Raw genomic sequence first — 27,599 nt, 5'->3', positions numbered from 1 at the left:
CAAACAAGCAAAAAGAACCCACCAAACAAAAACAAACAAACAAACCCCAACCAAACAGAAAAAAAAAAATCAAAAAAACCAAAACAAACGAAAAAGCCCTCACACCAAAAACCCCCCATAGACCTAAAAACACATCAAATAAATCAACCCTGCCAAAATCTTTTGAATAGAAAGGAGATCGATAAAATAGTGTTATGGACACAGTTTGGAATGAAACACTGAAAATTAGATTGTACCTTTCATCGTCAATAGTGTTTACAAAAATTCAATTATCATTCTAGACCCTTTGATAATATAGTTCCTAATTCACAGCAAAAGAAGTAAAAGTAGCTGAAATAGTTTGTACAACTAAATATAGACAATGTATTACAACATTACAGCCAGACTACAATATCTCAGTCAACAAAAAAGCCCACAGTTTTTTCAGTCAGCACTAGCAGGTACAACAGTATGCAGTGTGTGTGGTTGTTGGGGTTTTTTAATTGGAAACGGGTTTTGCCAAATTTACAAATTATAGCAGTCAAGTTCTGATATTTTACTGATTACATTAAAACATTTCTTCCTCTTAAGAGAAGTCACAAAATTGTAGGCATGTTAATTAGGCCTACAAGAGCGAGGAGAGAAGGCACATGATTGTGCTTTTTTAGGTTAAATTGTTCTTCTGCTACATAGAGCTATAAGCTTCTTGATGTTGATATAGAGAGCATAGACAATACTTGTCACCAGATATGAACATAATCTGGAACACAATCTAATTACGGATCATCCTTACAGCATTTACACATAAAGGTAAACTACCTGATTACTCCTAACATGGAACCATTGGATTACAAAACAAACACTATCACCTGTAACAGGCACTGGACAGGAGGCACAGGGCTCAGCATCCATGTATACACTAAAATTTCGGTAACTGCCACCTTCAGAAGTCCCTGATAGGGCTTGATTGTCATAACTAGCTAAACAACACCAAAATATCTTATGTATATAAAAGCATCAGTCTGATACTAGTGACAGTTGTAGACTGCTTCATGTCCATTTAGCATAACTAGCAGCTTTAGGTGTATAATATGCTTGGTCTTTCATTTACTCAGACAAACAGATGCTGTTGCCATACTCAAACACTTGCAGTTATGGTCTGTCCAAAAGAGCAATATGCTGACAGAGTCATAAGTGCTTTGCTGAACACCACTACAAAGTTATCCTTTGTCCATTAAATAGCCATCATCTGGGTCTCAAAAAAATCTATCAACACAAACTCATTCTGTTCATGTTGGAGCTGGCACAGAGGCTGAATATTCAAGCTGAATAAAAAGCAGCACATGCAGCAGCCTAGTTTTCCATCTTCCTCATTGTATACCACCTCAAGACTTACCTCTCCATCTACAATGTAAACAGAAATCCATTCCACATTCTTTTAAGTCCATAAGGCATCACAGAAGCTTCACTTTACGGTAAAGTGAGACAAGTGAAAACTCCAACTGCTCCAAAGGTGTAGAGGGAGAACTGAATATTTCTCACCCATGCAACTTACCAACAAAGTATCACACCAGTCCTCAGTCCAGGTTCGAACTCTACTCCAGCCAGCATTAAGGACACACAGCTTCTCCTCCAGGACAGTCTCACTCCCTTCCACCAGAGACTGGAGCGCAGTGCAACTTTCTGTGATGCTCTTCAGATCAGCTTTCCTCCTCTCCAGCTCTCTCAGCACATTCTGAAAACAAGTTCAGCCATTAACATTGCACTGCTCCCAAACACAAGACATGAGGGAGGCAGATTTTTATCTCCACAGGAAACAAATATATTGACTGTGTGCCCATGGGAGGGGCTCATGCTGCAGCAGGGGTGGTGGGGCTGCTGCTCCTGAGAGTGGACCCACGTTGGAGAGGTTGACAGAGAACTGTCTCCTGTGGGAGGGACCCCACGGCCTCACAGGGGAACACTCCTCTCCCAGAGCAGTGGCAGGAAATCTCGGTGATGAACTGACCACAAACCCCCATGCCCTGTCTCCATGCGCTGTCGGTGGGAAGGAGGGAGGGGCTGGGGATAAAAGGTGTTTTAAGGGCTTATTTTACTTCTCATTATCCTCCTCTGATTCTGTTAGCAATAAATTCACCTCGTAACTTTAAGTTACGCCTGTTTTGCCCTTGAAGTGCTTTTTTTTTTCCCTCCCAGTCCTTAACTCATGGAGCCTTTGTTAACTTTTTTTCCTTTCTCTCCTCTGCCCAGCTGTGGCAGGGGAGGGTGAACAAGCAACTTTCGTGGGTGCCTGGTGCTAGGCCAGTGTCAAACCACAATAATCACACTACTCTGTAAGTCCAATTTTAAAAGGCTCTTTTCTGCACTGTAAAGCACAGAACACATTTCAAGAGACGCTCTGGATTTCTCTGTATCTCTTCCTATTAAAGTACTTTTACAGTTGGGAACAATGAGAAATGTGGTAGGCCAAGGCTGAATTTTTTTTTGAGAACCATCACAACTCATTACTGCAGATGTTCAATTCACTGGCTACATATTACAGAATCCCTATTGTTATATTATCTATATAGAGATAGGTAAATGTATGTATCTTTAGCTCCGCCCTTTTTTCTAAGTCATCTCTGCTTTTAAATAGTTTTTTTAATCTAAAAAACTCCACCTTCTTTAAAAGTATGTATAGTGACATGCAAATTAAGTAATATGTCATCTCTTGAATATCAGTACATTGCTTCCATGTGGAAAATAGACCTCTTGCCATACAAGATCACCCATTATTATTGATGATATCTGCCTACTTAGAAAGCTCTTTGATGTCAGTGTACAGTGTGGTAAAGAATGCACTTAATCACAACCAGTGCCTGGAGCTCCTTGAACATCTTATTATCCATGAAGTAAATAATTTATTATTTTATCATAACTTATTGTCTTAGGAACAGAAACAAATACTCAAGTCACTACATTTTAAAACTGCCTCTAGAAAACCTTAAAACAGAAAGGACAACTTTGCATGCAACATAAAGGACTTGTCCTCCTGATGGTGCAGCAGAAGAGTCATTATTTGCATGGCATACAAACGTATGGTAAGTATACTTGCAATAAGGATTTAAAAGCTTGTTTGGAGAGGAATCTTGGGGATACTGCCACAGCAAAACTCTACTGTTAATAATTGCTAATCCTGATTGAAATGCATGAGAACAAGTTATATTAGACGTGTTTGCAATTTGGTGAGCTTTCAAGTTTTAACATTGCAGACAGACCCATTCCAGAAGTAAAAAGTGACAGAAAACAAAAACTGGGAAGATCAGTATTACTGAACTGTATCAACTGACACTTGTTGCTAACTCTAAATAATATCCAAATTTCTACAGTGTGAGAAAATACAAAGAAAATCTGAAGCAAAGTAGCTAAGACATTTGCTTATTTCAATTAAAAGCTTCAACTTGTAGGTGAAAGAAAATAGGGAATTACAGTAGCCGCTTGGTTTGCAAAGTCACGGTTTTGAAGAGAAAGCTGTTTCAATGAAAAGTTACAAACTAAATTTCTCATTAAATGTATTTTGCATTCAATGCACTTTCAGTTTGCTCTATTAATAAAATATTTGACCCAGTCCACAATTATATTTCCTGATAATTTTAGGAATATTATACTTGTGAAATGTGTAAGAGATACAGGAAGTCTTAAATACCTATTAGGATCAAATATGTAGTAATATCCTAAATATTCCACTGGCCATTTAAGGTTGACGCAAGATGCCCAAAATGAAACAGATCAGATTCAGTAAGGTACTGAATATGAACTACTGAATCTACTGAAATTTCAGAATGTGGGAGATTTAGCAACAAGTTACATGGATTTAAACTCACAGCCACTTCTACATAGTATTGCCATAATGTCAGAGATTTATTGTACAAATATTTAGTAAACATGCTTACTTTGGCCCAGGCAATTTCTGAATCTAGATCAGAAAGCAAGCTCTCTGAAGTGGACTTCTGCACGAGGTCAGCTTCAGTGGTAGCCAGCCACTCTGACAGAGAGGCAGACTCTTTCCTCATTTTGCGAGCCAGCTGGGTTGCCCTTTCAAGGTCTTGTTTTCCTTCTGTCACCTACAAAAAAAAAAATTAAGAGGAAATAAAGAAAACAAAATTAGATTTTTAAAAGACAGCAAACGCAGAAGTGCTAGCCAGTTAAAATATCCACCTAAATATGTAAAATCCTTGCATCTTAAAACTGTCTTGCTTTAAGGAAGGACCCTAAAAGGAAAGTTTATAAACATCTGTATCTTACTATACAACACAGAATATATACAAATAATTTTGAACTGAGATACACTTAAAGAAGATAAAGACACCTGCAGACCAATTTACTTATAGCTAGCAATCACCAAATTGATGTTTATCACTTTATTATGATCCTTTAGCTGAAACTCAAGGGAACATAGAATCCAGTCAGTCACTCAGGTAAAATTCAATTCCTCCTAGTAATTTGAAAGGCCTGCTAGCAGAAAGCTGTAAAGAAAAATTTCACTGAACATGTAGTCTGCCCTTGAAAATATATCAGTAAAATTAATATGAAATTTGATGTTTGCTGCAGTATAATCATTTGTGTTTCACACTGGTTCCACAATTAGCCTGGTCAAATTTTAACACAGACTTGAGAATAACTCCAAGCATAGTAGTCAGAATCAATTGACATTTCGAAAAATAGTGCTCTGTTCTCAGCTCAAAAAGAAAAATCATAACATTATACTGCAAATAACTCTGCCTTTCTATCCTTTCCTAATCTCTTGTCTACATGCTTTCTAGAATCCCAACCTTCCTGAATGTTCTCAACTTTACAAGTGCAAAATATTTCCTAGGACCCATTCCAAGATACTCCAACACTGTAATCTAACCCTTTACCCACAGTTCATTCACAGAGCATTGACCAGACATAAATCCACTTGGGATTCCATCTTAATTTAGATAGAGAGTCCTACCTGCCCTGTAAGGGTTTAGCCATTTTTAAACATTTCTCTTGGATAAGTAATTATTCACCTAATAAGAAAATTATGCAAATTTAATGCAGTTCATGGGAAATACAGGTTTGCCTGCATTTTCTCTTTCACACTGAGAGCAACCATTTAGATGGACTACAATTCAAAACCATGACACCTCCTAAAAAACTCAGATTGACTCACACTTGTCACATGACAATCTGACCATAAATTATCTTGAAGGACTTTAATGAATGGCAGGTCAGCTTTGCCAGGGCAATGAAAACTCTGTGAACCTTCCTTCCTTCAAGGCTACCTCTCCTCCAGGGAGGCAAGTGTAATCTTTAATCTCTCAACTGATTGCTTCCGGATGCAGCAACTAGACTACATACTATCAGCTTTAGAATCAAACTTAAAACACTAACTACAAAGAAGGGAAATTACATGCAGACAAATATTCATACATATATTTATTTTTCTTACCTGTGCGCCCAAGTCATTGTAAAGAAATTTCAGTGCTGTCAGTTGTTCATCCATCCCTTTGGGATTATCTGTCTGTTGTTTCTGTACAATTTGCCTTCCTGTCTTGATGACAGTTTCAACTTCCAATTTCACCTCACTGAGGGTCTTATAGAGTTTCTAGAAGCACAAATATGTATATTGGTGATCAATTTGCAGTGAAAATTTTCTGACTCTGCTTCCTTTGAGGACCGTAACTGAAGTTAAGGTCATCAAAGTTGAAGTTAATTGCACTTCAACTCTGAGCTATGAATTAATAGCAATATCTGACAAGAAGATTCCAAACTCCTGATGTTCTATATTTTATTCTAGTTTTTATTTTCTAAAAATGAATAAGATCAATAATTTAACAGTGTTTACTCCAAGGCTAATGTGATCTGTCCTTCATCTTATGTATAGTATTTGTTTTGTTCAAATACTGTGATGCTTCTCCAGAGCATAGGGATGAACCTGGGAAGGGAGTTTATAAAAACTCAGCTGTTCCACCATATCTATGATCAACAGTCCACTACTTTTATGTCCTATAAGAATACAAGGTTTTTAGTTATCAAGTGCTCTGTTAGCGCTTTTCAATGAGTTGCAATAGTTCCATGATGACTCTAAGCAAAATTTCCTTCAGGAGAGAGTTTAAGCAACAAGAACCACACAAAAAAAAAAAAAGCACCCCAAGCAAGAGTCATGAACATTGCATACATACCATGCACTTCTCCAAGTGAGCTTGGATTACATCTGGGTCAGTATCTTTCACATCCAAGACGTGAAGTTCTGCTTTTACACCATCCAACACCCGCTTGCAATCTAACATGCGCTGCTCAAAATTGGCTGGTTTCTGGAAAAGCTGATACTTTGTACATACCTCACGGAGCTTTCTCTGTTTTAATGAATATTATGTTGAAAGATTGTTTTAAATTAGTACATGCACTTCAAAAAAATAACATTTAAAGCATCTCCCACCACAGATTATAACCCATCATACTACCACAAATCAATATATATGGAATATATATATGGAATATATTTGGCTTGGCAAATAACATTGCCATCACCTATTCCTAACCTCTACCTGAGGTGCAATAGAGATGTAATTCTGTATCATACGCTTTGAAAATACCCACTCTGCTCAAATACAGAGACTTCCTGACTTTCAGCATTTATCCCATGACACTTGTAAAATTTAAGCTTCCTTGTTCAATTCATCTAGGGCTGCTTGTTTCCTTATGAAAGCACATAAAAGCACATACTATTTTCTTCTGAGGTTCAGCTGACTGCACCAAACAATTTACAGGCCGACACAGGAGCATCTAAGTGCGACTCTCATGTCTTTACCTGCAAAGCATCCAGCTGAGTTCCACCACGGGCAGACCTGCATTCAGGAGAAGCAGGAGGGAAAGAGCGAGCACTTTTCTTCAGCTCCTCTAAGGTGGATTCATGAGCTGCAATCTCAGCTTGAATTTTCTGCCATGTCATAGAAACAGGAAAAAAAATACATTACAAAATTGCTTGCAGAGAGAAGAAGGGGAGCTTTCTTACTACCCAACAGAAGTAAATCTACTTTAAAACTTAAACACCACCAGGTTTATTTTAAATATTCTGTCTTCGGTAACAGCTTGCTAAATTGAAAGCTGCTGTTATTCAATAAAACCTTCTTAAAAAAGAAAACACTCCAGATTACAAAAGATAACACCTGGTGCACCAACACAGGACTGAAATTAATTACTAAGTCTGGGCTGAGCACTATCATGAAATATTTCCAAAAGTTTTGTAGTGATGAACTATAGAGAAATACCTGGGCCTCCTGGGGCATCTGAAAGGCATCTATTCTATCAGTCAGGTAAGATGTCAGCTGTCTATCCAGATCTCCTAAACTTTCCTGCAAGACCTGCAACATGTGGTCGGTTTCTCGCATGGTCTGAAGCTGCTGCTCCAAGGTGATCTGTCGGCTCACCGCCTGAGAAGGACAGAAAGGTAAGACCAGATGGAGCAGTAATTCAATACAAATTACAGTAGACTTCCTCAAAACAAAGTGGGAGAGACCCAAAAAAAATCCTATGCCTGGAGGACTGGCTAAAAAGAATCCTAGAAAGCAGCAATTTTTGAAGCTTGCTATGGCTTCTGAACCAATAACTGACAAACAGTGGAATAGAAGGAGAGTTCTGCTGCTAGATACATGCAAGATAATGAAAACACACCTCTCCTATCACCTTTGAAGAAAGTATTCTGTTTTAAAACCACACCAGTTTCAAAAACTAGCTATTCAATGGGAAACAGGAACTTTGCAGTAGACCACAGATGAATGTTGTTTGATATGTTAATGTTCACACTCCCTTCAAAACAATAAACTCATTCAGTTATACTGTCAAAACAAATTCACAGTTTTTCTCTTTATTGCCTCTTCCTTCAATAGCATCTGAAGTGTCACTACCTGCACAGGAACACAAATTCCCCACTATCAGCACATGCACAGACCAGTGCATGTGGACACACACACAGAGATGTGGAGAGTTGTCAACAGCCCAGTGTGCCAGTGCTGCAGCTGGCAAAGCAAACAGGTTTTTATATGGCAATGAAGTAGTTTGAACAGGAAAAACAGTAGTCAATGCTAACTTAAATGCCAGCACACATTCATGTTGCTCATTGTAATGAAGATGAACCAAAATCTCCTCTTACATTTCATCAGTGACAGAAAAATCTCCCATTCTACAATTCAGCAGGGGCTTGTATTATTAGGATACAGAACACAAGTCACAAACCTGTGCTACCTGAAATACAGCTAGTCTTCCTCTGCTTATTAAATCTATAAAAGACTAGACTGAAGTAGGAGAAGAGCAAAAGGACAACCCAACAGATGAGTAATGAGAAGAATGTTTTCCTTCTGTTCTTTATTTCAGTGTGACTTCTTCCTAGCTATTTCTAAGAGTGAAAATGTCACTTATGCTCCTCATTTTTACAGTTGGGGAGAAAATGACCAGTATTTATGGCAGTAGCAAGGCAATATTAAATTGTTAATATTAAGCTGTTCCTTGAGTTTGGAATTGCCTTTTTGTCAAAGTTAACTGAAAAATACCAGGGCATCCCTACAGTGCATGGTTGCAAAACAAAACTTGACTCATGGCAAGAAAAACAGAGAAGCATATTACTCTTTGGATATTTTTACAAATTGAAAACAGCTGAGAACACTGACACTTTTTATTCCCTCTATTGCAGTCTGGCATCTTTGAATTCAGCTAACAAGAGTTATCTCAGACTTAAGGTGAAGTCTGCTTCAACCCTAACCCCAAGTTCTTACCAAGTGACTCAATTCCTCATAGCGGGCATTGAAAGCTTCCAATTTTTCACTGATGATGTCATCGAGAATCCCTCCATCAATCAATGTCTGCCCAAGTTCCCGAATCTGGGTTCGGTTATCAGCTGGGTGACGCAAGACTGATTCCAGGGACTAATTAGAAAAAGTTTTAAAGGTCAAGACACTGAATACTACTGTATTTCCAGAGCTGGAAATCTGGTTGCATACACAAGCTTAACACATCAAATGTCTTGAGAGTGCTCTAAAAGCATAAATTAGTTACGGCTTAATTCATAATGGCACATGTCATTATGGCACAGAGGTGATTTTACTTTAGATAATTAAACTTCACAGCCCTTCTTCCCTACTCATATCATTTCATACAGCTATAGCCCTGGAAGGAATTAATCCATTTACACAGGCTAGGAGAGAGCATTTTATCACAGTACCAAGTATGGCACTATCACATACAGTAAAAGTCCACTTTTGGTGGAGGATCTTACAAATATCCATTTCCAATTCAGACTAATATGTTCATTTAATGTGAAGAATCAGAATACTCAGCACATTTCAGTATGCTACTGAAGTGCAGAATTTTATTTTTTTAAACATAGCTGTCTGAAAAGTTACTCATCTGATAGAATCATTATAATACCTCAAGAGCATCATTGACAGCATCCAATTTATCAGGCAGATTTCCTGTCATTTGCACCCTTTCTTCCAGATTGTTTAGCCAAGCTGTTTCTAAATCAAGATAGTGAAGCAGCTCAATCCAACAGGACCACACTTCCTAGGAGCAACAGGAAAAAAAAAAAAATTAGCCTAGAATGCCAGGCATAGGTCATATATCTTATGACCAACTTAAAGATATGTGTTGGAGAAATTCATCTAAAAGAGACAAGTAGAAAATAATAAAAAATATGCCATGGTACAGTATGTTCTAGATAGAAAAACCTCCAGGTAAATCTGGAAGATACAGAGAAATGAGCATAGTAGTCTCTAAACTCGTGCTAAAACTATCACTGACATAAAGGCTCGTATAACTATGTAAGAATGTAACAAAATGCAAATGTAACAAAATCCTCTTTGAAAGACAGGACACACACACCCTAACCCAGGCCATAATCACATATTCTGATTATTATTGGATTTCAACCTTTAATTTCTGCTAAGTTCCTTTTTTGCCATTTTGGAAAACACACAGATGAGTAACAGGTCTGTGAGACAAGTTTACTTATTTGCCAAAGCATTGAATACAATACAATTATAAAAACAAAGTTAGATGGTGTGTTATGAATTCCAAAGACATCATCCCAAGGGAAAGTAATCTTGGAAAGGAGTAAAATGCATTTATGCTGAAGCTACTGTATTCAGACATTTGCAGTGTCCTTCTCCATTCCCCTTTTTTGCCACCTGTTTTATTTTACAGAATCACAGAATCTATCAGGTTGGAAAAGATCTCAGACCAAACACCACCCTGACAACATCATGGCACTAAGTGCCACATCCAGTCTTGCTTTAAACACCTCCAGGGACCGTGACTCCACCACCTCCCTGGGCAGCCCATTCCAATGTCTAATCATTCTTTCTGAGAAGAAATTCTTCCCAATGTCCAACCTAAACCTCCTCTGGAGCTGCTTGAAGCCATTTCCTCTCATCCTGTCACTGGCCTCAGAGAAGAGGCTGACCCCTACCTGGCTACAGCCTCCTTTCAGGCAGTTGTAGAGAGCAATAAGGTCACCCCTGAGCCTCCTTTTCTCCAGGCTAAACACCCCCAGCTCCCTCAGCAGCTCCTCATAGTACTTGTGCTCCAGGCCTTCCACCAGCTTTGCTGACCTTCTCAGCACCCTAATGCCCTCCTTTTAGTGAGAGGCCCAGAAGTGGACAAAGCACTCAAGGTGTGGCCTCACCAGTGCCAAGTACCTACAGAGGGACAACCACTTCCCTAGTCCTGCTGGCCACACTGTTTCTAATACATGTCAAGATGCCATTCTGAGCCACAAGGGCACACTGCTGGCTCACATTCCATGGGTGTGTATCAGAACCCCCAGGTCCTTTTTCCATTGGACATCTTCCAGGCACTCTTCCCCCAGCCTATAGCACTACGTGGGGCTGTTGTGACCCAAGTCTAGCACCTGGCACTTGGTCTTGTCGAACCTCATACCTTTGGCTTCAGCCCACCAAATCAGCCTGTCCAGATTCCTCCGCAGAGCCTTCCTACCCTCCAGCAGACCAATACTCCCACCCAACTTGGTGTCATCCACAAATTTACTAAGGGTAGACTTGATACCCTCATCCAGATCATCAGTAAAAGTATTGAACAGATATGACTAAGCAGAGAGCTATCCTTCTTACCTCCAAAGTGTGGCATTTCCCCCGGATCCGATTGCACAGTAGTTGGTAGTTCTCCAGCACAACGTTCAACTCAGTTGCCAGGTCCTGACCACTGGATGGCACTTTGGTGACCAACATCTTGATGTTGTCTTTGAGAATCTTCACCCTCACCTCCTTCTGCAACACATCCTCCTCCGCTCTCTGTCAAAAAAACATGTTACACGATCAGCCTTCAATTGCCCTACACTCAGCTACTCACCACTCAAATCAAAGATCAGCAGTTTTCCACTGGAGGTCTTGTTGCCAATCTATTTCTTGGGCCTGAACATAACATACAGCACTAACTTGCATGGAATTCAGATCATGGTAGCAAGCGTTGAAAGATCCTGTTTTATTAAGCATACAGATGTATTTACCATTTATGGTTTGTTCATTAAAAACAATCATGACTCAAACCAAAAAAATAATTAAGTTCAGTGCTATTTCTATGCCATCATGCCAACAGGAAAGACAAATTAACCAGAAGAAAAAGAAAATTGACGTTTGCTAAAAACAAGCGTATCAGGAATAAAAAGGTAGGGTGAACTTACAGAAATTATGAGTCTCAGAGCTCAGTAACTATCTCCCAAAGTTATCCAGGGAAGATGATGTAATTACTCAGAACACGTGCAACTACAAAGCTGGAACCTCCCCCACAGCTGTTGGGTGTGCTTCAGGAACACACAAAAAGGACAGCTAGAAGAATTCCTTCAATCTAACTACACTCAGAGGAGCCTGGCAACACACATTCAGGATAAGTACAGTACAACTCCCAACACACAGATCTAGAGAAACTGTATTATCACTTGTCAAATTTTGCCTTAGCCAGAAATAAGGAAGAAGGAAGCTGGAAGACGGAAGACAGATCAGGCAGACCAGTCTGAGTCTCCCTGCTGAGACAAATAAAACGCTTCAGAAATAGAGACTTTCTTTTCAGATTTCAAAAATAGTTTTATGCAGTTGAAATACCTCTGATAAATAAGGCATTGCACTTTATTGTAGAATCTAGCATAATTTTTGTACATATATTTCAAGATGTCTTCTAAACATAAAGCAATTAAAAAAAGTCAGTTAATAGAAGCACAAAGAATAGAAAATTTTGGAAACATTTTATGGCACGATTATTAAAAAACACCTAGCCTTATCTTAAACCTATTCTTCCAAATGTCAGCAGGAGTTCCACTCTCTGTTCAAATGAGAGCAGAACTAGCAAACTTAAAACCATGTGCAAAAATGTGCCAAATCCAGAGAGTGCTCTTTCCCAGTCCTAGAAGTAGTCCTAGGATAATATTGTTACTGCAAATGAAAGAGGAATTATAAGTGTTACAATAAGCTTTCTAGCTCACTGACATAACTGTCATAACATACACAATATAATCTGGATTTGACAAAGGTAAATGTACTCAAAGTCTCACAGATTTGCCAGTGAAAGGAAGGTTTTTTCTTTCCTTGGCTTGTGTTCAGCCAGCTGTCAGACTGTGTGATCTCAAATGGCTTCAAAGGACATGAACACATTAAAACTGTTGTTAAGGACTGCTTAAAAAAACCCCTTCGAAAAGAACAATTCAAAATTTCAAATAGCTTTATCAAAGCACTTGTAAGGGAGAAATTTTTTTTTATGATCCATCAAGTAACAGTATAGTGGATACTCATTTAAAAAGTGTACACATAAGTCAAAACATTTATGAAGATATGACTGAGCTCTCAGATTAAAAAGCAGAGAATTATTTACTCTGTACATATATCCATGAAAATTATCTCTTCAACTGACAATATTTTAATGAGACAAAAATATCTCCTTCCTTTCCATTTCTTTGGCCACCAGACCCAAAACCAGAGAAGCAGGGACCAACATCACTCACCGACCCTTGTAGATGGCTTCCAACTCATGATATTAAAAAAAAAAAAAAAAAATCACTGTTTGCAACAGATGATGAACACATGATAACCTTAAAACACACCTGTTTTAAAGTGATTATCTAAATGTGGAGTTACAATATTTATGGGACAAGAAACTGAGGTCCAAGAGCTAAAAGCAGAAGAATGTTTTTACAACCACTAATTTAGATAGAAGTAAAAGATAGATGATACTATACCTTTCTCAAGTTTTGTCTTCTGCAAAAACTTCCTATATTGTTACTGTTTAATATGCTATACATAAGCCTGACTCAACAGCTGGGGATGCTGTTATTTATTATTAAATCCCTACCCCTCGTAGCCAAAAAGAACATCTGCTTTTATAGTTTATGCTTTAAAAATCAAAAATTCCACAAAGCAAAGATGAAAAGTATCACTAATCTTGTCATGACCCAAGTTTCTTTCCACAAATTTAATTCCATAAATGGTCAACCCCCAAAGCCGTAAAGTTTTGTTTCTCTTTCATCAAGCCTCTACAATGAGCTGGCACTGCTGACCTTCATTTCCTCTACTGCATTCTCTAGCTCTTCAGGGGACTTGTATTCAAAATCTTTCTCCAAATATTCTTCTTCAGCTTGGGTCATCCATTCTTGCATCTCTGCCAAATCCTTCTTCAGATTTACAGCTTTTTCCTGACTTTCAGACAGGCGATTTTTCTGACTAATGATCTAGAATCCAAGGTGGAGAAAGAAATAGCAGCTTTGTTACTTAAATGTCCTTGCATATGTGAAAAAACACAAGTCGTTTTTAAAACATTCCACTACCAAAACCTTTTCAGGCTTTTTGAATTAACAAAACACTTTTACATGCATACACAGACTTATGAACCCTTTTTAGCAGATCAACAAAATCTAGAAGTGAGGGAAGGAGAAATACGGCTTTTTTTTCCCCCTTCATTGAATGTAAACTGGTAACAATCCCTGGAAAAAGTCAGACAGAGTAAAATCCCCTTCTGATTACAAGTATCACATAGTTAGATATATCTTTATAATGAGCAATAGAACACTCTCAGGCCTCACTTCTTTCCACAACCCAGACAATCTGGATCTATATCAACAGCAAGGCTCTCCAACACAGATTTTTATCAGGAATTGCAACAAAAGAAGTATGTTTCTACAGACAGCAGAAAGCTTCCACCCAAAAGAAACTACTAAATACACTGCAGTGGTAGTCTATTTATAGCCTTTTATTTTTCAAAGCTGCTTGGAAGCAGACAAAAATTATGCAGGGGCAGAATAATATTCCAGACTTCAGAAACAATGAAAAATAGTCAGACTTTCCTCCCACACTCCCCAGAAAGAGCAGCATAAAGAAAAGTGAACAAATTAATTTTTAATGACAAACAATTAAAGAGTTTATTTTGCTCCTTACAGTTAGATACCAAGAAATATGTGTATTCAAATTGGACTTCAGCCACTCTGACAGTGGAACTAAAACATTCTTATCCCACTGTTTCACCACTTCCCCTCTTCACCATCCTCCCAATGCCACACAAGCTGACAGCTGCAGTAACAGGCAAGCACTAGCAACATGTGGAGAACTCACCTGTTTGCTCAGTTTCTCCCATTGAGTCTGGCAGTCTACTAGCCTAGACTTAGTCCAAGTATTTATGCTTGCAATGGGCTGAGCTCTTAGAGCAGCCTCTACTTCTTTCATCTCTTTCAGTGATGGTTCAATTGTCTCCATATCATTGATGAACATCTGAACACATATCAGAGAAAATTAATGCTGTTCTTTAGCAAGATATTACATTAATTTATAACAGTATCAGTAATTTTTCAACTTTTAATTATTCCAGAAAGACTTTTTGGAGCAGATCAATACTGTGTTTAATACCAGACTGCTTAAAATAGTCCTTCAGTGGTTCAAAACATCAGAACTATGCAACTAAAGAACAAAGTACAGCTTGCCATACACAGCATGAGCATTTTCATATACCAAATGCCAACGCCAAAACAACACAAGTTTGAAGATTACATGCACTAAATATTCTGCTGTTTCTGGTATGCCTCAATTTCTATTCTTCTCCTGGGAACAAACATTTGAAGGTACACTGTAATTACTTACTATAAGATGGAATTCTACATAACTGTGAACATTATGGGCCACTGACTAGCCAGGAATCTTCCTTGTAAGACAGATGCAACTCTGAACTTTAGGACTTTAATCAGAGTTATTTACTTCTTACTTTTACTGCCCTTGTAAGTTTAATGCAGAAAGCACTTTTCACCCACAAGTTCAATTCCATAATCACAAAAAAATTGGGGAATATATATATAAACTTTTTATAGAGGAAATAACACCAACTTGTAGGTAATTACTTGTAAATACAGTGAAGACCTTTGAAAAGCACAAAATACTATAGCTACACAAAAGAAACCAACTCAAACATGCCCTGAAGAAAGATAAAATTTTTTCTGGTGGGCTTTGTGAAATATGCTATGGAGAATACTTAATAATACAAGCAAAATAATAAAGAAAAGATGCTACTTGTTATTTCAAAAGATTCCTTTTAAGAGCAAAACTCACTGTGCACTGATCAAGTTGCCTTTGAAGTCCTTCACTATCTCCTTGAACAGCCTTTTCTGTCATTAAGAAGTCTTTCACACCATCCATCCACTTCTGAACAACTTTTGAGTCAGTCTAAATCAAATAGAACAAGGAACAGTTGATACATTGCTGTGATGAAGAATGTATGGCTGTTGCATTTCAATTTCTAGCAGCTGGCAAAGTATTTTACAAGCTGCTGGCATAGTCTTGGTTTTGAATAAGATCAATTTTGGTTTAGTTTTTGGGTTTGTTTTGATGGGGTTTTTGGGAGGAAAAGGGGTATCCCAAATTTCTCTCTCCTCAAATTTATATGAATGTTAAATTCGCAATAGTGGTAATCTTCCATCCACAAGAGCATGGTTTAAGTGACACGCCACTGTTCCAGGCTATCTATCCCACCAAAGCACAGGATCAGGTAAGGAGGAGAGCATGGCTTCAAGAATGATGTGGTTATTCTTCACATGAAGGATCTGGCTGAAGGCTGGAAATATGCCTAAAACCTATGGTAAAAAAAAGGTATGACTGTTTCCACTGCACTTTTTTGAAAGACAAATGCATTCCCAAGGAAAAGAGAGGGCCCTATAACAACATATATGTGGAGAAGAGGAGTGAATAATGCTAAACATCCTTGACAGGTAGAAACTGTGCTGGGAAAGCTATTTGCATAAGTGAGACACACATAAAAGGAAAAAAACAGATAGGATCAGACTAACTACTAAAATTTTAAAAAATCAGCCTAGCTGTTTGAGACCAATAGCAGCTACTGTACTCACTAGAGCAACTCCTAGGGGAAAAAGTAAACACACACCCAATTTCAGAATAATCTGATCTAACAATTGGCAGTTGCCTTATACCCTGCAATGAGGTAGGAAGGGAAGGAGACAGAAGCATGGTCATCTCCTTCCCATGCAATCATGGATGTTCCAAATCATCCTTACAAACAAAACCAACATAAACTTAGACAGAGATTTGCACAGAGACAGATTTTCCTTCCTCTGGTTCAATCAACTTGTGGTTGACATTTTTTACTAATATAGCTGGACTATTTGGTTGGAGTTTTTAATAGATGGCATCTATTTATCCTGACACAATCATCACAGAACAGCTCATCAGCTTCACCTTCTACTCTGCATGTCACAGAGAAAGAAAGCATACACTCCATTTCCTTAAAAACCTCACACTAACAGTTTTTGCAAGATCAGTATGTTTTACACACTGTTTCTCAAAAAACGTGTGCACTAATGAAAATCCATTAGACTAAGTTCATGCTTATTTTTAGATCAGTGCTACCATTTGAGGTCAAAGTCATGACATTTTCTTCATTCCTTTTCCATTTTGGATTAATTTCCTGCAGATGATTAGCCTGAAAATCATTTTCCAAAAAACAGACCCCAGGATGGTTAACAGTGAACTATGGCTTAATGTAAAAAAAATACGTATCTATAAAGGGTGTCATTTGACAAGGCACTTCAGCACATAACTAATTTAGCTTCCTTACAATAAGCTATTTACATCAGTAGCTGAAAGGAATTAAGTGGGATTACTCAAAGTTAGACACACATTTAAATAACTTGCTGAATCATAAACCAAGCCTACAAAAGTTTAATTATGTAAATGCTCCTGCATTGCACAGGTAAATAATTATCAGTGGTCAAATAACCAGTGTAGGTTGTTGATGTACAAGAGCTCACAATTTTTAAAACAAACATCCTCATCATAGAATGGTTTGAGTTGGAAGGCACCCTAAAGATCATCCAGTCCAACCCACCAGCCATGGGCAGCGTCATCTTCCACTAGACCCCATCCAAATGGGCCTTGGAAACTTCCATGGATGAAGCATCCACAGCTTCTCTGGACAACATTTTCCACTGCCTGACCGCCCTCACAGCAAGGAATTTCTTCCTAATATCCAATCTAAACCTACCCTCTTTCAATTTAGAGCCCGTTATCCCTTGTCCTATCCCTACATGCCCATGTGAAAAGTTCTCCTTCAGCTCTCTTGCAGTATCGCTTTAGGTACTGGAATTCTGCTATAAGGTCTTCCTTATAGAGCTTCACTTCTCCAGGATCAGTTTTTAAAATTTATTCCAAGCCAGAACAAAGATCAAATGTGTTGAATCTTGTTTACTCCTAGAAAAACCACATGATGTACAGCCATGCAGCAGATTTAAAAGATCTGAAAATGATACATAATCAAAGATGCAGCAAGCCATATATTACTAGAGGTATGATAACAGAGAATACAAGATAAAGAAATTTTCTTCTAGAAAATACAAGGTGCAAAACTGATAAAGTGAGCCTTCTCTACTTTTCCTATCACATGAGTATTACAGTCTTCCCAGTAAAACATTACTCCCAGTTCATGTCACTAATGCATGTGTTGTCAGCTTGGGGGAGCCTGTGTCACACCACAAATAACAGAGGAGCCACCTAAGCAGCAGGACACACAGGCAGATCTGCCACTGACATGCTCATCAGACTAACAAGGGCATCTTAGTCATTGTTCACCTGTCTGCTCACTGTCAAAATGAAAATATTTACATTGTTTCTTTTCAAAAACCTAAATGTGAGGAGTGTTGTTTTGGGAAATGTCAGTTTTTAAAGGTGATTTAGGAAATAAAAGGATCATTAAAAATAAACTAATACTTGCATGTAGTTGCACATAAACCACATGTCCTCCAAGCACTGACATTCACTGTTTTTTTATTTTCTTCCCCACTTCAATTTTTTTTCCTTTTAATAGCCAGGTGCTTCAACCCCTCTCTTAGCCAAGGAGATCCTGCCCAGCCATTCTCCAAACTCATCTTTTATCTCTGGTTTGGTGTCTGCGCCAGGACAAGTTAGATCCAGGTGTGTCCAGTGCTGTCCCCAGCATTTTTATTCAGCTTGTTCCAGATTGTCATTTTTATTTATACAGTATTAAACTACAAAGATCTCTGTATAGACAATTACCAAAGGAAAAATCAGAGAATATAGTATGACTGTCCCTCCACTGACAGCTTTACAAAACATTTAGAAAACACAGGAATTGTGTACTTAAAAATATAGTTCATAAGAAAACACAATGTAAGCCCCATATTTTGACAGATAGCATCAGTAGGTATTTCTTTCATTTTCAATTATTTAACAATATTAATAGTTTAATTTTAATAAAGCAACTATATAATAATTGCTTCCCTTGTTTCTTCGGCTACAATTTCCTTTTTGGCTTCTGTACTTCCTTTTAAGATAACAGGAAAGTTTTTAACATCTTGCTCAAGACCAAATTCTGTTCTCAGATCTACACAAAACAGTGCACTGCTTCACTGCTCTGCCCTCCATAGCAACTCAAAAGTCAAGTGGGCATAAAAATCCATCTTTCACCAGTGAGTGCTTCATATACTTGGTGGTACCAACATCCCTTTGGACAGCTATGGAGAAGAGGGCACTCCACCTTTGAAAAAACTAAATAACTGGTTACTAACTAAAACCCTGCTATGCTAATATGCACACATCTACCCTACTCTCAATATCCTACTCTCAGCTAAACATAAGAGAATTTCAGCTTTCAAGAGCCATTCTGAACATAGTTAAAGCTGTGATTCAGTAAAATAGGTGCATGTACAGGCCACTCAACTGAACATGATTCAAGTGCAGAAAGAAGAATTTTTCACATACAAGAAATTAAGAGAGGAGAAAAAGTGCTGCTAAAACTGATGAGTGATCAAGATTTTGCTCAGTGTATCTACAGAAAATCAAGGAAACTACAAAGTTGCAATCATTTGAAGAACAAGACTGACAGAAAGTTGTTGTACAAAGGACACTGAGGCAGGCTTACATGCAGAATATTTATTCTGTCATGCTTAATAATTAATAAGTGTGACCAGAGAGTGCCGGGAAGCAAATCAGACATGGTGGGATATTGTATATTAGGTCAAAGTCAGGAGAAAAATTAATGAGGAGGTGGTTGCTGGAAAGTAATCACCAAGGCTTTGGCTAAGCCTTAGAAGTTAATTTCTTCTGGGCTCCTGTACAAACCACCTCGCTTTGGGCAGTCAGCTCCTGCTGACCAGCCCCACCAGCTGCTCCACAGCTCCACATCATCCCACAGGCTGCTGCAAGTAGCTACTGTAGGATGGGTTTGAAGGAACCAGACTAAAAGCAGAAGCACAAGTACACATGCTCCTGAATACATTTAAGGCAGAGGGGGCTGGGGACAGCTTTTATCTTTATGATTCAGGTAGAACAGCTTAAAAAAAATTAATGACATTTTTCCTCTGAAAGCCTGCAATTCTTTTTCCTACTCATAGGTTGCTCTGTGGCTTTTATTTACAAGTTCACTACCCTAGACTGGATTACCATACCTATGGTATTCATATGCACAGATCCCACACACATGCTGCTGGGAACAGCTCAAGTCCTAAAATTAAAAATAAGTGAATAACACTTCATGAGCCAGGATCAAGTTTTTCCCTTTAGGCATTTTTCCACCAGGTAAAACCTTTCACCAGAACATGGGTGTGTACTCTGCTCCTAAGTGGTAGCCTGCTGATAGTTGTCCTTTAGTTACAATCTGTTTCCCCTACCATCACTTCTTCCAAGTTTGCAGTTTTAAAAGGGTGGGGGGGGGGAAGAGAAGCTTGAGGATTTTACTGCTTCTGAGCTATAATCAGTAGCGGGTTGTCCAACTTTCTCTGCACCATCATGCAAGTCAATTACCTGGACTTATATTTAAACATATGTATCTATCCTGAGTAGTTGTTAATGATCCTGTCTGGCTTAAAATGAAAAAAAAAAAAAAAACAAAAAAAAAAAAAAAAAAAAAAAAAACCACCACAGTCAAATTGAAATCTGAATGCACTACCAAATAAAGGATCCATTTTCTGCTTAAGAGGGGTGGGAGAGCAAGAATGTAAAGAAACTTCTTTGGAAAAGTGGTGGTGTACATGCCAGTGTTCTGAAGACAGAGCACACAGACAGCTGTTTATGTTTATAAATTGCGTGGTATGACACGTCCTCCGTTAAATGGAAAAGAACGTAAATAAATCCGCACATTAAAATATGTTTATTGCATGTGAAAACACATATTTTTTAGCTAATGCACATGTATCTTCCTCATGAGAGAATTTCTAAAGTCCCTCCTTGGTTTTTCAATTTTAAAATGCAATATGAAAATAAAAACAATATGAAACTTACTGAGAGTTTAGTTAAACAATACTCTGGGGAAAAACAATGTCACTGTAATTGGTCTTTTATACTGCTGTGATCAGCTTATACATCCAAGCTGATACTAAAGAACAGGCAGTGTCTACTTAACCTTTTGGTCACAATAACATTGCCATGAGCTAAATGACAATATATTTTCATATATATCTTCATAATTTTTCCTCCCCCCCAGAAGAATACAAATAGTCTAAAAAAGGGACTTAAGCACAAATAAATCAATCTAACCAATAAATATTGAGTCCACTTCAGTTAAGTTACTTAAGTACTCACCTCCCTCCTCTATCAGTAGGTTAAACATCTACACACGCTTACTTTTAATCCCTTCATTTTTAAAAGAGTGGGATTTTCTGTCTTGCAGGATTTCATATGCATGTGTAAATATTTATAAAATAGGGAAGACAGCTGAGTAACCTTAATTTTTTAACTGTCTTTCCTGTCACTTCAGAGGCCATGGTTGACACTGGAAAAGTCACTATACCCAACCATTTTCTTTACTTCCTTTTCTAACTTCCTTGTACTAGTTCTTCACTACTTTTGACCAAAATCCCACTTGAAAGGAGCAGGTTTTCTGTAGCAGGCATGGAATTACACTTTCCAAGGCAGTGGGCATCTGACACCAATCACATAGAAGATGATCATCAGCCCCAACTGGGATCAACAGAACAGTTGACGCACCCTTGACCTTAGCATAACCTTTGCTTCTGGTACAGAAAGAGAGGGACACTAATTTTAAGTGAAAAAGTATTTCTGTTAGAAGACAAAATAATATCCTGGGCACATTAGAAGTCCACTTCTACGCTGCTACAAATATACTACATATGCCTTCAGCCTCTGCCAGACTAGTGGATCATCAACATTCCACTTTTCAATCAGTGTCATCTGGCCTCCTGCAGGAACACAGAGAAAGAAAGGTCTCTAAAGCAACTGAGTTATGCAACCAAAATAAAAAAATCCTTTTATTTTACCTCAAATATTCTCAACTTGCGCATAATTTCCTCCAGTAGTTTAACATCTTTGGAAATCTTGAGCTTTAACTTGTCCCAGCGTCCCTGAACTTCCTTGAACTCTTGCACGTAGGTGTTTTTTATATCCGAAGATGCATGCTTCTCCAAAGCTTTAGTTTCTTCAGCAAGTTTATCTACCCTGGGCTTCTGGGCTTCCAGTGTCTCACCAACTGTCTATAACAAAGAACAAAAGTCTCCTTCCAGTATTAGCCATACAACATGTACACACTTATATACAAGTGCAAGTACATCATAAGTTTCATTGTGCAGAGAGTATACTCAGTGAAGAGTGATACTCCAGCTACAGTAGTTATTGCAGCAGAGATGTCCAAACAACCTTTTAAGCACCAAAACATTCAGCTGTTCCACTGGTGCAGCAGCAGAGACTACAGAAGGGGAAGCAAAGCTTGGCCTCATAGTTAAACAAGTGCAGGCCCCCACCCCTCTTGTGTGTCAGGCAGTACTGCCACTCAAGTCAGCAAAGCAACGGCTGTGCTACACTGCACTCACAGAGAAAACGGCAGTGTAGACAGACCAGGTCCTCATTGTTTTCATTCCCCCCACAAGTTTGTTTGTTTTAAAAGCACATGAAAACCAGCTGAGTGTGTTCTTCCAAGTTTTGTGAAGTAAAATACAATGTCTTAGTTGCAAAAAAGCTCTGGATACTCAAGTTTTGAAAACTACTTTTCCAGATGGAATACAGGGAGGATACAATCTGAATATATTCACTATGACATTGCTGATATAAAGCGTCACTTGATTTGAAAGAGCTAATTGACTAATATGAAAAATAACAGCTGAAGGTATAAGTGAAAATAAGAAAAATGCCATTTCATTGAACTCATCATTTTGATTATTCTGCTTCAAAATTTGCTTAAGAGAAACTTGCAATGAACACATGAAATTATTATTAATTTAATGGATTTAATTTTCTAGTATATACATTTAATGTGTACAAACAGGATGTGTACATACATACTTTGCTGTATTTTTACTGAAGAAGAATCTTTTTTAAAATGTTCACGTTCTCAAACCTACTTTACATTTATCATGTTTCTTTTCCTGGAAAGCGTACCATTTCCTCTAAGACAGGCAGAGAGGTAGCAATGAGGCTGGAAAGAGGAATGCATGCTTCAGAAAACAAGGGCTTTCTGTGCAGGGGACCACAGATGAAGCACTTATCAGTGCCTGCTACAGTGTGCAGAGAGAGCTGGACAATCCCAAGGTCCACAAGCAGCTCCTCATCTACAGTTTGTTCCCCTCTCTGGCACTCTCATTAAAGCACCTGCAATAGCACAGTATATCCAGAGTAATTAGTCTCTGAAGAAAATTGGGCAGAGGCAGGAAAAGACAAGCCTCCAAAGGCCAAATGCCATTGCAATTCATGCAGCATATGGATCAGAAAATCTCTGCCAAATTTAAACAATACAGAAGCAACACTAAAGAGAAAACCAAAGAGTCAAAGCTTGTTTTAATCTTCCGGTTTAAAAGAAATCCAAAACACACCGCTGTTTACTGGACTTCTAAAAATCATCACTCTGCTAAATAGAGAAGGCTATAACAACACCCAGCAACCAGAGCTTAAGAGCTCCTCCAGAATCACCTGCAGCCTTATTAGACCACCACACAGGGAAAAATACATGCTTCTGAAGGTGGGGGATGGTGGAGAGGGCAGGAAAGTATTTGTTTACTGAGTTTTTTCAAACAAACAAACAAAAAAGGGAAAAAGTACTGGAGATGCACAATTCACCCCCTGGAGAGAGGTCCATCCCTGCCTCAGTATCTGGTATTTGCAAAGCAACTGTCATCCATACATTTTTGTCTACTTTATAAGCTTACAACAGGAAAAAATATTGTTTCTAACAGAGAGAATTTTTGTATCAATTACCTTTATGGCTCACAAGCACTGTTTTCCTTTGAAAGGCAATCTGGAGGCCAGAGAAGCACAGTTACTGTCTCCAAACACCCAAGCAGGATGAAGCAGGGTGGGTTTGTCAACCAGCTGACCCTTAGACAGTTTAAGCAGGCAGACCCCTCACACCTGGGTGGGCTTTACCCAGTGCTTGGGGGGGGGGGGTTGCAAGCCTGCACACCACAGTCCCTTAAGGAGAACAGAGGCAGGGTCAGAGTCCACCCTGCCCTAGGGAGGGACATGGCCTCCCAAGGACAGAAAGCCCAATCAGGCCAGGCACAGGCAGGACTGTGGTGCAACTCAGAAAGGGGAAGCTCCCAGCTCCTGGTTTTCCCTCACAACTGCACTCAGCAACAGAGAAGCAGACCTTGGATGAGGTGATCCAACCAAGCCTCTAAAAGAGGGATGCTCTTGGGGCCCTAACACCCATTTTGGAACTCCTGAGTGCAGGAGATACACCAGAGAGTGCTTGGGGAAGCCACCAAGGCCAGCTGAGGTCCTTTTCCCCTGGCTGAACAGTCCCAGCTCTCAGTCTCATCTCCTAGCACAGGCAGCAAGAGAAGCTGTGAAGTCTTGCAGGCTCGGTAGGAGATACCCAGCCCTTGCCTGGACACATCCCTCAGCAGCCTGATAACCCAGCAAGCCACCTCCAAAAGCGGGTTCCACACCCCTGACATTGCTCTGAGCGGTGTTAGCCCCCCCACTGAAAACACTGCAGGAGAACAGAGGGCAGCAGCAGCAGAGCAACTTCCTCACTTCAGTGCAAAGGTGAGGGTTACCTTTGCCTGCTGCAGGGCGGTCTCAACCCTGCCGGGCTCGCTGAGCCCGCTGGCAACAGAGCGCTGCTCGCCCTCCAGCTTGCTCAGCGCGTCCTTCAGCTGCTGCAGGGACTCCACGTACTCCTGGCTCGGCTGGCTTTCTGTCTCTGGTACCATATAAAAGAGTAAGGAAACAAAACTCAAGGTAAGGACTTGAACCCAAATCATAGAAGATGTGAACATAATCAACTTCCAAGACCTAAAAAACTCTTCTGCTGATAGCATTGTTGTTCCTTTAAAAATATTAAATATATAATATACAAATATATTACATAGAATATAATAATAAATATGCAACCTTTCAAAAAATTTACAAACTCAATCCTATTTTCAGAAATTTTTTTATGCACTTAAGCACCTAAATCTGTTTGGGTGGGTGAAGTGGTAGAATTGATAGTATTTAAATTATATATTATTATACCAATAACAATCCATAGTATTTAAAATATACAAACCACCCAAATTTAGTATTTTGCAGTTTCAAGTTTTAGACATATCTACTATATATCTCCAAACACACACAGAGATATCTACTATACATAGGAAACATAGTATAGCATATATAATAGCCATATATTACATACTAAATTAAATATACACACTATATATTGGACCTATATAAGCTAGTATTTCTAAATATATCTGTGTGCATATATATATATAAACACAAAACACATTAGTGGGGGCTTGTGTTTTGGTTGCTTTTTTGCATTTTTAATATATTTACCTACACAAATATAAAAAAATAGCAGTTTTCAGCCTGTTGCCAGAACAGAGACACTATCTAGGAATAGTGAAAAGGGAATTAAAATTTGAATGGAGTATTTGCTTGCCATCTTCAACCACACCTCAAAATTTGTTCGATCCAGCCCTGTGTGGAATCCCAGGCAGGAGGCAGCACCTCAATCCATTTCAGAATGAAAACAGCCAATTTGAATAACTGCACCAAACAGCATTTTGCCTGTAAGTCCTGTACTGTGGCATGCACATTCTGGCCTTGGATTCACAACCAATTTTGTTCCTGCCACAAGTGAAAATTAATCTAAGCCTTGTTCTGACTCACCAGGTAGCTTTTCAACAGCTTACCAACAGAACTGTTGGTTCATTTATAAAAATGAGACAACATTTTTAGAGCAAAACAGAGTTATCCAGCTTCGTTTCTCAAAAAGCCAGGATCAATTTAAAGAGAGGAAAAAAGTTTAATAAAAAGCATATAGGTGCATTGTCACTAAACTACAGCAAATCCTGAAGGAGAAGAAAATAGTTAAAATAGCCTCCGAATGACAAAAAAAAATTGAGTCAATTCCCATTTAAAAAATGCCCATAGAGATGAGACTGAGTAGCACTCCATGGGGGAATTTTCAGAGGCTCAGAGAAAAGCCATGAGAGGAGCTGGCCTTCTGTCAGTCAAAGCCTGCCAAGTTCACAAATACCTAGGTCACACCACCAGTTGTTTCCACCAGTTACATGGCTCTGGAAGTTTTTACCTGGCAGCAATTCAAACTATGCTGTAAATAAAGAGCTAAAACCCTGAACTGACATTTCCCTCTATTCTTCAGCAATATAATTTCTCTGCAGGTTGTCTCATTTAAAAAATACACAAATTTAATGTATTAGAATATATATGGTGTTTCTGCCAAGCAGTAACTGGTTCAAGTATACCAATAACACCTCAAGTGACGCATGGCACAAAAAAAAAAGATATTTTTGTCACATGAGATATAATTACCAAAATACAAAATACCAATAAAATTACTTACAAGTACATGAACTCAAAACAGCTATAAAATAATTCTTCACAGTAAGAATGAAAACATACCCTTGTAATATGAACATGGCTGACAGATACTTTATTCATACCATTTTCTGCATGGATATAATTGAAGTATGCAGGCCTGGTGCAACACATTATATAGATGGCCTAACAATTTAGTAATTGAGCCTATTTTTATTACACACAGAATACAGTGTTAATGCTCTTCCATTTTGGAGCTGTTAAGAAAACACTTCCTCAAATTCCTCTGAAACAAAAACTGAGAACAAAAAATCTCTTACAGGTCTGTGCTGTTGCTCTTCAGCTGTAAAGTACTACCAGAACTACATATTTCATGCACTACATTTAAAATCCTTTAGAAACCAGCATGACTGGTTTGAATGTTCACAATGAAATTTTTAATGCAACAACAATCAAAGTAGAAACTGCTTGAAAAGCAAGCTAGATTCCAAATCACTTCAAAGATGAAATTTCTGAAAGGAATTATGTATGACTGATGTGCTCAAAGCTATTAGAAAGAATAAATTTCACACATGGACTTCCATTTTACAATGTTCTCCTAATCGTCTGTTTTTGATTTCTAGAATTATTTATTTCTGTAAGTGCCAGAGAGAGACAGATCTTTGAGCTACATCATCTGCCTTAAATATGTCTTGCTATGTAGTTAAATGAGGTTTCAGGAATGTTGCATCCTTGCATAATCGTTTTTAACACCATGGAATGATAAATTTTTGAATTGTGCACAGAGAAAGCCATATTCTCCCAGGTGAATAAAATAATTTTGTCAGTTTGACACAAAGCCTAACATAATCAATACAAACACTCTACCAGAATTCAATGAGTTTTCAGTCAGCTCAAAACAAACAAACAAAAAAAAAAAGCCAAAACACAAGTAAGCAGGGGACTTTATGTTAACATACATATTTATGTTTATTTATTTACCTTTTTTCAGCTGTTGGTGACGTTCCTCTAGTTTCTGATGAGTCAACTTGAAGCGATCAAGAAAACCACTCAAGTTTTCCTGAATGAAATTTGGAGGCATGGGCTGAGAGGTGAGTGTCTTGCAGGTGGCTTTCAGATGTTCCAACTGTGGACTCAGGCTTACAAGATGAGTTAACTCCTGCTGTAAAAGATAAATACCAAAACCAAATTCACACTTTCCCTGTAAACACAAAGATTTTATTAGGCTACTGTAGCACAGCTCATCCACATTACTAAGGTGACAACATTAAAGAATGTCTGGGACAGAGATACCAAAATCTTTCAGCCAAATCAGGTGCTCTGCATGCCTTA

General features: G+C 38.4%; 1 protein-coding gene across 5 annotated transcripts in view; it reads right to left on the bottom strand.

Moving 5' to 3' along the window:
- Positions 1-27,599, bottom strand: part of UTRN (utrophin) — a 357,859-nt gene that overhangs the window by 232,184 nt on the left and 98,076 nt on the right. For 4 of the 5 annotated variants that reach the window (XM_042017303.1, XM_042017301.1, XM_042017304.1 and 1 more), the window contains 15 exons: positions 27,249-27,429; positions 24,494-24,639; positions 21,764-21,976; positions 15,573-15,686; positions 14,589-14,744; positions 13,541-13,711; positions 11,109-11,288; positions 9,409-9,543; positions 8,757-8,906; positions 7,257-7,418; positions 6,797-6,925; positions 6,168-6,341; positions 5,435-5,590; positions 3,912-4,082; positions 1,535-1,714 (listed from right to left, as the gene is read on the bottom strand). In XM_042017303.1, the coding sequence (XP_041873237.1) occupies positions 1,535-1,714; positions 3,912-4,082; positions 5,435-5,590; positions 6,168-6,341; positions 6,797-6,925; positions 7,257-7,418; positions 8,757-8,906; positions 9,409-9,543; positions 11,109-11,288; positions 13,541-13,711; positions 14,589-14,744; positions 15,573-15,686; positions 21,764-21,976; positions 24,494-24,639; positions 27,249-27,429 (2,418 nt within the window). The remainder of the gene's footprint in view (positions 1-1,534; positions 1,715-3,911; positions 4,083-5,434; positions 5,591-6,167; positions 6,342-6,796; positions 6,926-7,256; positions 7,419-8,756; positions 8,907-9,408; positions 9,544-11,108; positions 11,289-13,540; positions 13,712-14,588; positions 14,745-15,572; positions 15,687-21,763; positions 21,977-24,493; positions 24,640-27,248; positions 27,430-27,599) is intronic. The other variant, XM_042017302.1, reaches the window with a different exon arrangement.

This window comes from Corvus kubaryi, unplaced genomic scaffold (genome assembly GCF_017639235.1).
Source record: "Corvus kubaryi isolate FWS band 111438036 unplaced genomic scaffold, C.kubaryi_AGA036_p1.0 split3-73, whole genome shotgun sequence".
Taxonomy (NCBI): Eukaryota; Metazoa; Chordata; class Aves; order Passeriformes; family Corvidae; genus Corvus; species Corvus kubaryi.
Note: the sequence above shows the minus strand (reverse complement) of the source record. Positions and strands in the feature narration are given on the sequence as shown.